Consider the following 10,743-nt stretch of genomic DNA (forward strand, 5'->3'; position numbering starts at 1 on the left):
TGGTGTGTGTGGGTGTGTGCATAGACTGAAGGTGTGTGTGGAGTGCTGGCTGAGTTGAGGGAGCGTGCGGCCTAACGCAGCCGAGAACAGAAGTGGAAATGTGAGCCTGGCCCGCTGTTGGCCTCAACCTGCACGATCGCACAGGGCAGCCTCCACTGTCTGCAGCCGCAGGTGCTTCAGGTAGCCCCCCAACCCCACGCCCCAGGCCGCTCTCACCTCTCGGCCACGGACAGCACCCAGGCTGTGGTGAGCCAGAGGCCAAGCGTGAGGCCCAGCAGCAGGCGGCCAGGATGCGTGTTCATGTACAGCTTGGCCACGAACCAGTGGCGGAAGCGGACCTGGTTGAGCGCGCCGATGCTGCGGTAGGACACGTTGAGCAGGACGCCGCTGCGCAGGAGCACCGCGCGGGGCACCAGGTAGAGGCGCAGCAGCATGGCCAGCGACAGCAGCGCCTCCCCTTGGCTCAGGAAGCTCGGCCAGGCCTGCGTGACGGCCCGCTGCGCCCCGGAGCCCAGCGAGCAAGGCGGGCCCCGCACGGGTGCCGGGTGCAGTCCGCACACCGCCAGCTCCAGCAAGATCTGCGCCACCTGCCGCCAGGTCAGCGCCACGCGCCAGTCTCGGAGCCCGTTGTCGGTCATGAACAGCTGCCGGGAAGGGCGGACAGGGGAGGGGGTCAGGTGCAGGTCAGGCGGCGGCCCGCCAGGCTGTGCCCCGAGATAAGGTGGGGCGTCGCTGGCCCTGGAGGGGGAGAGAGAGCGCAGGGCGTGGGGCTGGGAGGGCTGAGGAAGGAGCGGGGCAGGAGCTCAGGAGGACTTGGTTCCGCCTCGTCCCCTCCCCGCAGTTTATGCCCAAGTCCAGAACGTACAGTCCGGGTTGGGGTGCAGCTCAGTCAGTGGCAGAGCGCTTGCCCAGCGCGCCAGGCCCTGGGCTCCATACCCAGTACCGTGGGCGGGGGTGGGGATAGAACTTGCATTCCTTGGACACTGAGTACCTACTATGCGCCCAGTCATGTTCACTAACTGAGCACCTACTGTGTGCCTGGCCATGTTCTATATGCTGTGGCTTGTAGTGAACAAAACGTTCTTTGGAGCCTCCATTCACCTTCTAGAGCCTCTTCTACCCTTGCTTCTGGGGACTCTAGTAGTAATTGTCATAGCAATAACAATAGCAAACGTTTACTGAGGGCTTCCAAGGCACTGGGCACTGACCCACCCCCTTTTCATGTCCTGACTCTGTGAATGTGACACTGATGTTCTCGCTATCATTTTGCAGATTTGGAAACCAAGGTCCAGATCTCTTAGGTGGGGAGTGGTGCACTAGGCTACAAGATCAGGAGCCCAGGCGAATTAACTGCTCTATCTTACACACACACACACACACTCACTTTACACACACTTGTACTGGGGGTTGAACCCAGGACCTTTGCACTGGCTACATCCCCACCCCTTTTTTTAGTTTTTACTTGGAGACAGGGTCCCACTAACTCACTAAGTTGCCCCAACTGGGCTTGAACTTGCATCCTCTTGCTCCTGCTTCCAGAGTGCAGAGATTACAGGCGCGCAGCACCACGCCCAGCTTAGGACTGTTATTAATGAAGGTGTTACTGCGTACTTTCTACCGAGTGCCTCTTAGGTGCCAGGACTGTTATGTGCTGGGGTTACCATGCATGGCATTATCTCCAGGGTGTATGCCAATGTATGGCACCAACAGGACCTGGGGAGATGGGAGGTGGGATGTGGGTGAGAGTGGCCCGGGGATGGGGAAGTCAGGGGCAGGCACTAGGTGGTACCTCAGGCGGCCTGGGACTGGAATAGCAAGGATACAATGGCGGGCAGAGACCACCCGGGGGCGAGTGGACAAAGACCAGTGGGCAGAAGCAGGGGAGACCGGGGGCCGGGAAGGCAGGAGCTCTCAGCGTCCCTGAGTACGCAGGAGCGAGGCCATGGGCAACATGGGGCTGCACAGGGAGCCTTGGTGCCACCGTCTGTCTCTGGCTTCTCCTGTCTCAGATCAGGTGGTGGGGTGGGCGGTCTAACGGGGTGCGTAGGATTTGGGGGTCCTACCTGGATCTCTTTGGCATGGAAGGCCACAATAAAGCAAAGCAGCAGGACGGTGGAAAGGCTGATCGTGCACTTAACCAGGAACAAGTAGAGCGCCCACTGCGGGAGGACAGAAAGCCAGTGAGGTCCAGGCCTCCAGCCAGCCAGTCCCTCCGCTGTCCTTCCCTGTTTCCAAACCCCACACCAGTTCCTCCTGAGTCTGCATTTGGAAGCGTCCAAAACCACCCTCTGGTTCCCAGAGAGACGGGTCTCATCCTTCCCAACGGTCCACCCTGTCCCTCCCGACCTTCCTCTCGGCTCTTCTTAGGAGACCCCCATCCCGGAAGCGAGGCCTTGCAGCTCACATTCTCTGCATTCTGTCTGTTCAGAGAGAACAGTTGCTCAGTTACGTGAGCAGAGCATCTAGAGAAAGGCATCTGTTCTCCTGAGAGCGCCCCTTCCCTTCCCGCTTCCCTTCCCAGCTGGCTGCTCCTGCCCTAGAAGCCAACTTCAGCTCCCTCCCGGTTCCAGAAGAGCCTAGCAAGTATCATTCAGTCGCAGAGAACTAAATGACACACTTCGCTGCTCTCATCCGGGGGACTGAATCCCCGAGACCCCAGCCCCGGCTCTAAGAGCCCCGCCCCCCCAGCCCTGCCCCTGCATTTTCTCCCCGCTCCTCCTGCCCCGTCTCTGGCTCTAAGCCCAGGGCAGATCTGGCCGGAAGCACGGGGCCTCCAGAAACCACCGGAACTGTTTTTCCTCTCTTTGTATGGCAATACCTTGGAGGAATCTAGAATTCTGGAGGGAAGGATTTAGAAGAAACTGGGACTGCTGAGCTCCCTGATGGGTGGGTCCCTGTCTGGGGGCTGCTGTCTGGGGAAGGGGGCCACCTGGGCTTCCTACTCTGAGCCTTGCACCTGTTTCTCCCAAGTTGCTGCCAGCTCCCCTGGCTGGGCCTGGGCCAGGGCGCCGCCTCTGAGCAGGGGAAGAGGGCCAGTTTCCTGCCCCGGGGGGCCCTCCCCCACCCCTCCCTGAACAATGGTGCTGTTGTCCCCAGGCTTCCCCACCCCCGTCATCCTTCCAGGCCTCCCCGGTTCGCGCTCTCTTGCTCCAGTGGGACGCAGCCCCCTGCGCTCTCTGCAGTGCAGCTCGCTTCTCCGGTAGCCTTTCCTCCTCACCCTCCTCCACAGCCCGGGCCCGGAGCCCCGTCCTGGCGCCTTGTCCTCCCCAGCTGTCTGCACCTGCCTGTCCTGCAGCCCCCGCCCCCCGGGGAGCAGGTGTCCGGGCCTCACAGCACGGGTTCAGTCAGACTGCAGTGGAGGTGGGGAGGAAACAGCGGAGTCACAGGCAGGGGTGAGCGAGGAGCTGAGGAGGACCCTGTGGCCCTGGACTTGAACCCTCACCCTCACTCTGCACCAGGAACCTAAGCTCAAAGAGCTAAGCAGCTACACCCCCTACGCTTCCTACCACTAGGGCCCCCGCCTGGCAGACTGTGGGGGGAGGAAGGCTTGCGAGTTGGAGAAGGCGGGGAAGGGACTGGGGAGGAAGCCCCTTGTCCCCCTGCATCTGCTGCCGCGTCCCCACCTCCCCTGCTGGGCGCGGTGGTGAAGCGTGGGAGCGCCGGGCAGGCCCCAGGCCACGCTTCCTGTTGGCATGAGCCCGGGCGTCCCACCCCCTCCATGCCGCTGCCCTCTCTGCTCCTGCCCGGACAGAGGAAGCTGGCCTGCCTTGACCCTCCTGCTGGTCACTTCAGAGCTGTCCACTTCCCGATCCCTCAGTCCAGAGCCAGGCTTCCAGGCCCCCGGAGTCCTCCCAACCTAACCTTCAGGAGCCCCCTCCCAACCCCACGGCCCAGCGGCACAGCCTTTGCACCAGACAGAGCTGCAGCCTCTCCTCTCCTGTTGAGCAATTCTGCTCCCCGTCAAGCCTGGGGTTTGCTCCTGCCCCCTACCTGCCCCGCTCTGCCTAGCCCGGAGCTGCAGTGTTCCGGGAGCCTGCTGAGACTTGTTCTACCCCCTCCACTCCCCACTTGTCCTCAGAGCAGCACCTCTTCCCCCAGATCTCTCAGCCTCCTCCTTCAGACCCCCGCCCCTGCTCCCCTGAGGCTCAGGAGCCTGGGCTACTGGAAACTCGCCCCTGCACTCCCTTCCCTCCTGGACTGAATGGCAGGTCAATTCCAGGGGGCCACTGAGCTAAAGGATAGAGATGGGGGCGTCTAGACGGGGATCGGTTTCCCAGCCCTGCCCCCAGCCGGTCTCTTCTGGGCTCTGACCCCTGCTGCCCAGGCGCTGGGGAACTGGTGGTGGAGCTTAGATAAGGAGCAGGGAGCCTCTCCCTGCCGAAGGAAGTCGGTCCCTCTCCACCCTCCACTCCCAACCCTGGTAGGGGTTCACCCTCCCGGGGCTCAGACCTCCTTCATCTGATCACAACTTCTTAGGCCCCTTCCTCCCTTCCTTTTGCAGCGAGGGACCCCAGACTCTAACTCCTTCAGGTCTTCGGAGTCAAGATCCCCAGTCCCTTCTCCCTTAGACCAGGAGACCAAGCCCCCAGCTCCACCCCGCTCGGACCCAGGGGTCCAAGCCCCTGGTTAGTGCCCCAGGTTAGTGCTCCACTCACCGGGCACCCCCCGAACCACAGCATCTCCGCGTGCAGCACCATGAGTCCAATGCCAGTTCCCGCCAGTGCCAGCGCCCAGCCGGCCAGCCACTTCTCCTCCTCCAGCAAGCGCTTTCGCCTCCGCAGGGCCCCCAGGCCAGCCACCAGGTCCCCGCCCATGGCCCCTGAGGTCTTGAGGCTCAGCCAGCTTCCTGCCCAAGGTCCCCCACCTCGCAGTAGGCAAATGGCAGCCACTTTGGCTTCCAGGCCACCGGCTGCTCAGCTCGCGCTGGGGCTTCTGCTCCGAGGCAGAGGCACTGCAGAGCCCTGTGCCCTCTGGGGAGTGGTAACGGCTGCAGGGCAGGGCGGGAGGGGCGGGGAGGGCTCTGGGTAGGGGGAGGCTCCCCACCCCCCCTCCCAGACTAAGGAGGGGTTGGGGTGTGTCTGGGTCAGAGCAGGGAAGAGGCACCCATCCACGTGGGCAAGGACACACACTGACACACAATGGGCTGTGCCTACAGCCGGCTGCACCTTGTGACACACACCTACACCCCCCCCACCGGACACCACAGGACACCCCACGGCCGGGGACGGATCCTCACACACTAAGGCACACTGCACGACCTACACCGAGTGACTCACAACTCCCGAGGAGCTCTGAAACCCACAGCCACACCCAGACACCACACACACGGTGTGTGACACACGCCGGCACTTAGCTGGGCAGGCAGCGTCCCCTGGCACACATGGCTACCCAGACATTGTCCACACACAGGCGCGAACGTTATATTCAAAACTGGTGGCGACCGAGAGCCACACCCAGACATCACACACGGGGTGCCACACCGCAGTGCTCCTCAGACACGCAGTCTGGGTCGGCAGAGCCAGACCCAGATGCCACCACACACAGCACACACGTGGAAACAAGGCACTTGTGAAGTCCCAGACACAACACACTCCCGGGATGGCACCTGGCAGTGCAAACACACAACGCTCAGAGCCATGGCTGTGAGAGCCCTGGCCAGCTAGCACAGAGAAACACACAGATATGTGTCGTGGTCACCCATGATCATATACATAGAGCCATCAAGACGATTCACAATGCACACTGATTTGCTCACACACAGTATGCCCTGCACACAGCGCAGTTCAAGCGAACAGGCAGAGAGCAGTGTGAATGGACGTGCACAGAGATCTACAGTGTACAACGCAGGGCCCAACAGCACATGCCCACGGTCAGACAGCATGCCCTCTTTGGGCCACACAAGACACAACCACGCACATGATGCAGGCTACGTCACTGAGCGATGTGCGGTGTCACACACGGAAGGCCACAGCACACGGACACACACGGTGAATGCAGTGCAGCGTGATGCCCAGTGACTCCTAAAGGGACACACAATGTAGGACGCGACAGCACACAACAGGGCAAAAGTAACACAAGGATCTATACACTGTGTACCGAGACACAAATCCAAACACTCCCATCACAAATCACAGGGACACACCAACGTGGTCGCACAAAAACACCTCGCAGGGCGGTGCACACTGATCACATGACATAGCAGGTGGCCTGCGGACCTACTCGGAGAAGAACACGCAGACGCAACCCCTCTCCCTCCCCGGATCCCACGGCCCGCGGCCCGCCAGCCGCAGGGGAACGAGACACTCGGACAGACATGTCTGGCAACACACCAACGCAACCCACACAGGCACACCCAGAGACACCAAACCACACACACAGACACGCCCAGTGACAAAAACGCAGCCGGTGGGGGTGCCCTGCCCCATGGCACACGCACAATTCCCAGTCCGGTGACACACGGCGGGAGGGGTGGAGACACACCCCACACCCGGACTCCACTTGTGCGTCTGTCTGGAGAAAGTGCGGCTGCGGTGATCTGAGGCAAGCAGCACCCCTGTTGCTCACACCGCCCCTGAGCCCTGCGGCCTTCCCCTCTCCCCTTCCTCCCTGTCCCTTCTCAGCGTCTCCCCTCTGGACACCTTGGGATTTGCCTTCCTCGTCTTCCTGTTTCCATTTTCCCTTTTTCTTTTTCCTCCCAGGACTGGGGATGAAACCCAGTTCATTTGCACTGAGCCATATCCCCACCCTTAAAGAATTTTTTTTTTTTTTAATTGTGCAGTAAGGTCTTGCTAAGTCCTAGAAGCTGGGCTCAAACTTGTGATCCTCCTGCCTCAGCCTCCCAGAGTGCTGGGATCACCAGCTTGCACCACTGCCCCTAGCACGGCCTCCACTTTTCTCCCCCCGTGGCTGTGTCTCTTTCAGTTCCTGCCCCTCTCAGTATCTCTGTGTCTCCGTCACTGGTCTATTTCCTCGGTCTCTCCCCGCCTCCCCTCTTCAAAGCTTCCCGACTCTTGCATCTCTGCCTCTGTCTCCACCCTTGGTCCCTCTCTGCTTCCCTCTTTCATTTTCTCCTTGCCAGTGTCTCTGCCTCGGGGCCCCTCTGCACTCACCGTCCTGTGTCTCTGTCTCTGTCCCCTTTATGCGTCGTTCTGTTTGTTTCCGGAGCTGTTTCTATCTTTGTCTCAGTTCATAGCTCTGTCTGTCTTACTCCCTCCCCGTCTCCAGGTCTCCCTCCGACTCTCTCTTTTCTCAGCTCTGCCTCGGTTTATCTCTGGTGCTGCCCAGCACAGCTGTGGACAGCCTTGCGTCTTCCAGATCTACCACAGCTCCACTGGGGGCTGTGAACCAGAGAGAGACTGTGGTTTCCTGAAAGGTTAAAAGCCGCCATGCAGCCGCAGCCCCAGCCCCAGGTCAGGTACTCTTGAGAAACAAGCACAGAGACTGACAGAGACAGAGAGAGAGAGAGAGAGAGAATCAGAGACACCCAGAGTGTCACTCAGCGGTAGAGCTTGTGTTTGGCATGCATAAGGCCACAGGTTCTGTCCCCAGCACTGCAAAAACAAAACAAAACAAAAATCACCAACAACAAAAATCTAAGACAAGGAGAGAAAAGGGATCCAAAGAGGAAGAGAAAGAAAAAAACTTGAATCAAGACATGGAAGTTGACTGTAGGGAGAAACTGGGTCTCCAAACGGACCCCTGCAGAAAGGCTGGGGACAGGAGGTGCCTGGTCGGGTGGTGGGAGTGTCGGGTGGTGGGACAAGCCCTCGAGGAGGGAAGGGTATCTGCCTCTGCACTGAAGCTCTGGGCTGCGGGATCAGTGGTAGGAAACACCTCTCTAGAGCCAGCTCTCTCCAGCTCAGGGAGGGGCCAGCCATGGAGTGGGGGTGACTCAGGGCCCTGGGCTTCCTGTGACTCAGACTGGGCTCAACCCTGAAGGAAGAGTGAGGGAGAGAGGGGCTCTCTGTAAGGAGGGGAGAGAGAATACCACGGGACTTCAGAGTACAGCGAGGAGCTCAAGAGGCTTGGGGCCTGGACCCCCGAGTCTGAGAGAGGAGGCTGGGCCTAGACTCCCGGGTCTGAAGGAGGAGGCTGGTTCCTGACCCCCAAGTCTGAGGGAGGAGGCTGGGCCTGGACCCCCAGGTCTGAAGGAAGAGGTGCTGGTTCCCACACTCCTGGTCCAGGAAGACTGGAATAACTGATTCCATAGTCCCCAGGACTTTTCTTTGGCTTTGTCCCAACTGTCCTACCTTTGTCCCAGGCCCATCTCCGGGCCTGGAAGAGACCCAGGTGCCTCGGGGCCCAGCCGGAAGGGGCCAAGAACAAAGGGTTGTTTAACTAGCCAGGGTGGTGGTGGGGAAGTGAAGAAGAGGGTGTCCGGATGGAAAGGTCACTCATCGCCCAGGGCTTGTGCAGGGAAAGGCAAGGCTGAGCCCCAGGGAAGACATCCTGAAAGTTCGAGGCCTGTGGGGCAGAAGCTGTCTCTCGGACTTTGACATTTAGAAGCTCCAGGGAGTAAGAAGACTCCCACCTCGTGGTGACTTTAGGAACTGCAGGCACTCTACTTTAGCTTCCTGTCTGGTCAAAATAGAGTATATTGAGGGCAGTAGACATGGCTCTATGGTTTGGTTTTTTTGTTTTCTTTTTTTTTTTTTTGTACGGGGAATTGAACTCAGGACCTTGCACTTGCCAGGCAGGCACTTGCGCCACTGAGCTACATCCCCAGCCCTAGGCACAGCTCTAAAAGTTGGGGATTAGTAATGAAGAAAACAGACAAAATCCTGGCCCTCATGGCACTTCCAGGCTGAAGGAGAGAGACCAGGTCGGCCCATCAATCTCCGTCTCTCACAGTCTTCGCTCCGATTCTGTCTGTCTCTCACTGGACTTACTCTGCTATTTCTAGCTCTTGGTCTTAGTCTCCAAATAAATGCCTTTCCCTTTTCCCCTTTTCTCTCTGTTTTTTATTTTCTCCTTTATATCTGTGTTCTGCACCAACTAACACCCGTGACTATTATAAAGTTAACACATATACATATGTGCACACACAGGTGCACAGCTATGCGTGCGTGCACACACGCGCACACACACACACACACACACACACACACAGAAGCTGGGTCCAAAGGTCTCTGTGTGAAGCCTTGACGGGTCACTGGTTTTGTCTCTGTGTGGAATGTAACACACCGGCAGCTGTTCAGAGGCAGAGCGGAGACCAGTTAGCTGCCATCCTGTGGGCTCTGTAGGATGGGAATGGCACGCAGGCAACAGGGCTTCGGAGGCTCAGGCGAGGTGGGGTAGCGGAGCTCTCAGCACCGGCCTGATCTGTGTCAGGCATCTGTGGGACATCACCCCCGGGGCTGGCTGACAGTGAGTCCTCCCCTGGTGTACTGCTGTATGGCTTCTCCCAGGAGGTAGAGCGAGACCCTTTCCTTCAATCTGGCTGGCTTGTGACTTTTTTCTTTGCTTTTTTGCAGTACTGGGGGTTCAACTCAGTTCTTTGCACAGCGCTACATCCACAGGCCTTTATTTATTTTTTATTTTGCTTTTTTTTTTTTTTTTTCCTGTACCAGGGATCGAACTCATGACCTTGTGATTGCCAGGCAGGCACTGTGCCACTGAGCTAAATCCCCAGTCCCTATTTTTTATTTTGTGACAGGGTCTTGCAAAAATGCTAGGTTGCCCAGACAGGGCTCAAACTTGTGATCCTCCTGGATCCTCCCAGGCCTGATCCTCCTCCTCTGATCCTCCTCAGCCTCCCAGGGTGCTGGCATGTACCACTACCCCTGGTTTGTAACTTGCTTGGACGAGTAGAATGCAACTGAAAGGATGTCAACTGCGGGTGATTGTGAAGGCACCAGAAGCTTCCATTTTCATGCTTTTAGAACTCTAACACCACTATGCTGTGAGGAAGCTCAAGCTCGTCCCCCGGAGAGGGACCATCTGGAAATAGTGCAGCTCAGCAAAAACTGCAGCTCAGGCTTGCAGGATGCAGCCGTGTGAGGCCTCAGGAGACACCAGCAAGAGGGCACCATCAGCCCTCAGAATTACGAGAAATAATAAGGTTTTGGTTTTCAGACACTACATTTTGGAGTGCTTTGTGACATAACGGTAGCAATTGGTATACTCTCCTGCTCACCTCTGTGTGTTCCAAGTTGTGGTGGATTGATAACTAGTGGTCAACTTGTAACCCCCAGCTGAACGGAGTCAGCGTGGCGCTGGGTGTAGGAGGCCCAGCTGAGGATGGCTGCCAGCAGCATAAGAGGCAGAACTGGAGAGGAAGAAGTTTAGAGGCTGTTGGGAAGCTTTTGGAAGCTGCTGGAAGCTGTTGGGAAGCTTTTGGAAGCTGTTGGGCCTATAAGGAGCTGTTGATTCTCTGGAAGGAGCTTGGCATGCGGGCTTTCCTGATGAACTTGGCTCTTCTCTTTGGAGGAGGAGCTCGGGACCTCACTGTCGCTGAGGATGGCTGCAGTTCATTGTGGGGAGCTCTGGTCCTTCACTTTAAGCATCGCTTCCTGGTTCCAGAGGGGAAGATGGTGCGGTGCTCAGTCTCCTGGAGAAGGTTGTCACGTTGGCCTTCCTGGTGGGAACTCAGCTCTCCTCATCATCAGAGGAGCTTGGGACCTCACTGTTGCTGAGGATGGCTGTGGATATAGATGAATATGCAGGGAAATGAATTGGTAGTGGAAATTACACTCTATAGATTATACTACATAAATTCCTTTTACTTTTTTTTTTTTTTTTTTT

The 10,743-nt window shown here is 58.1% G+C and overlaps 1 protein-coding gene across 1 annotated transcript in view; it reads right to left on the minus strand.

The window, feature by feature from the left end:
- Kcnn4 (potassium channel, calcium activated intermediate/small conductance subfamily N alpha, member 4) overlaps positions 1-6,730 on the minus strand; it is a 15,514-nt gene extending 8,784 nt beyond the window's left edge. The window contains exons 1-3 of the mRNA XM_005412459.1: positions 4,656-6,730; positions 2,064-2,159; positions 217-644 (exon numbers count right to left, since the gene is read on the minus strand). Of these exons, the coding sequence (XP_005412516.1) occupies positions 217-644; positions 2,064-2,159; positions 4,656-4,814 (683 nt within the window). The 5' untranslated portion in view covers positions 4,815-6,730. The remainder of the gene's footprint in view (positions 1-216; positions 645-2,063; positions 2,160-4,655) is intronic.
- Between the last annotated feature and the right edge of the window lie 4,013 nt (positions 6,731-10,743).

Source organism: Chinchilla lanigera, unplaced genomic scaffold (genome assembly GCF_000276665.1).
Source record: "Chinchilla lanigera isolate Chin_1 unplaced genomic scaffold, ChiLan1.0 scaffold00154, whole genome shotgun sequence".
Taxonomy (NCBI): Eukaryota; Metazoa; Chordata; class Mammalia; order Rodentia; family Chinchillidae; genus Chinchilla; species Chinchilla lanigera.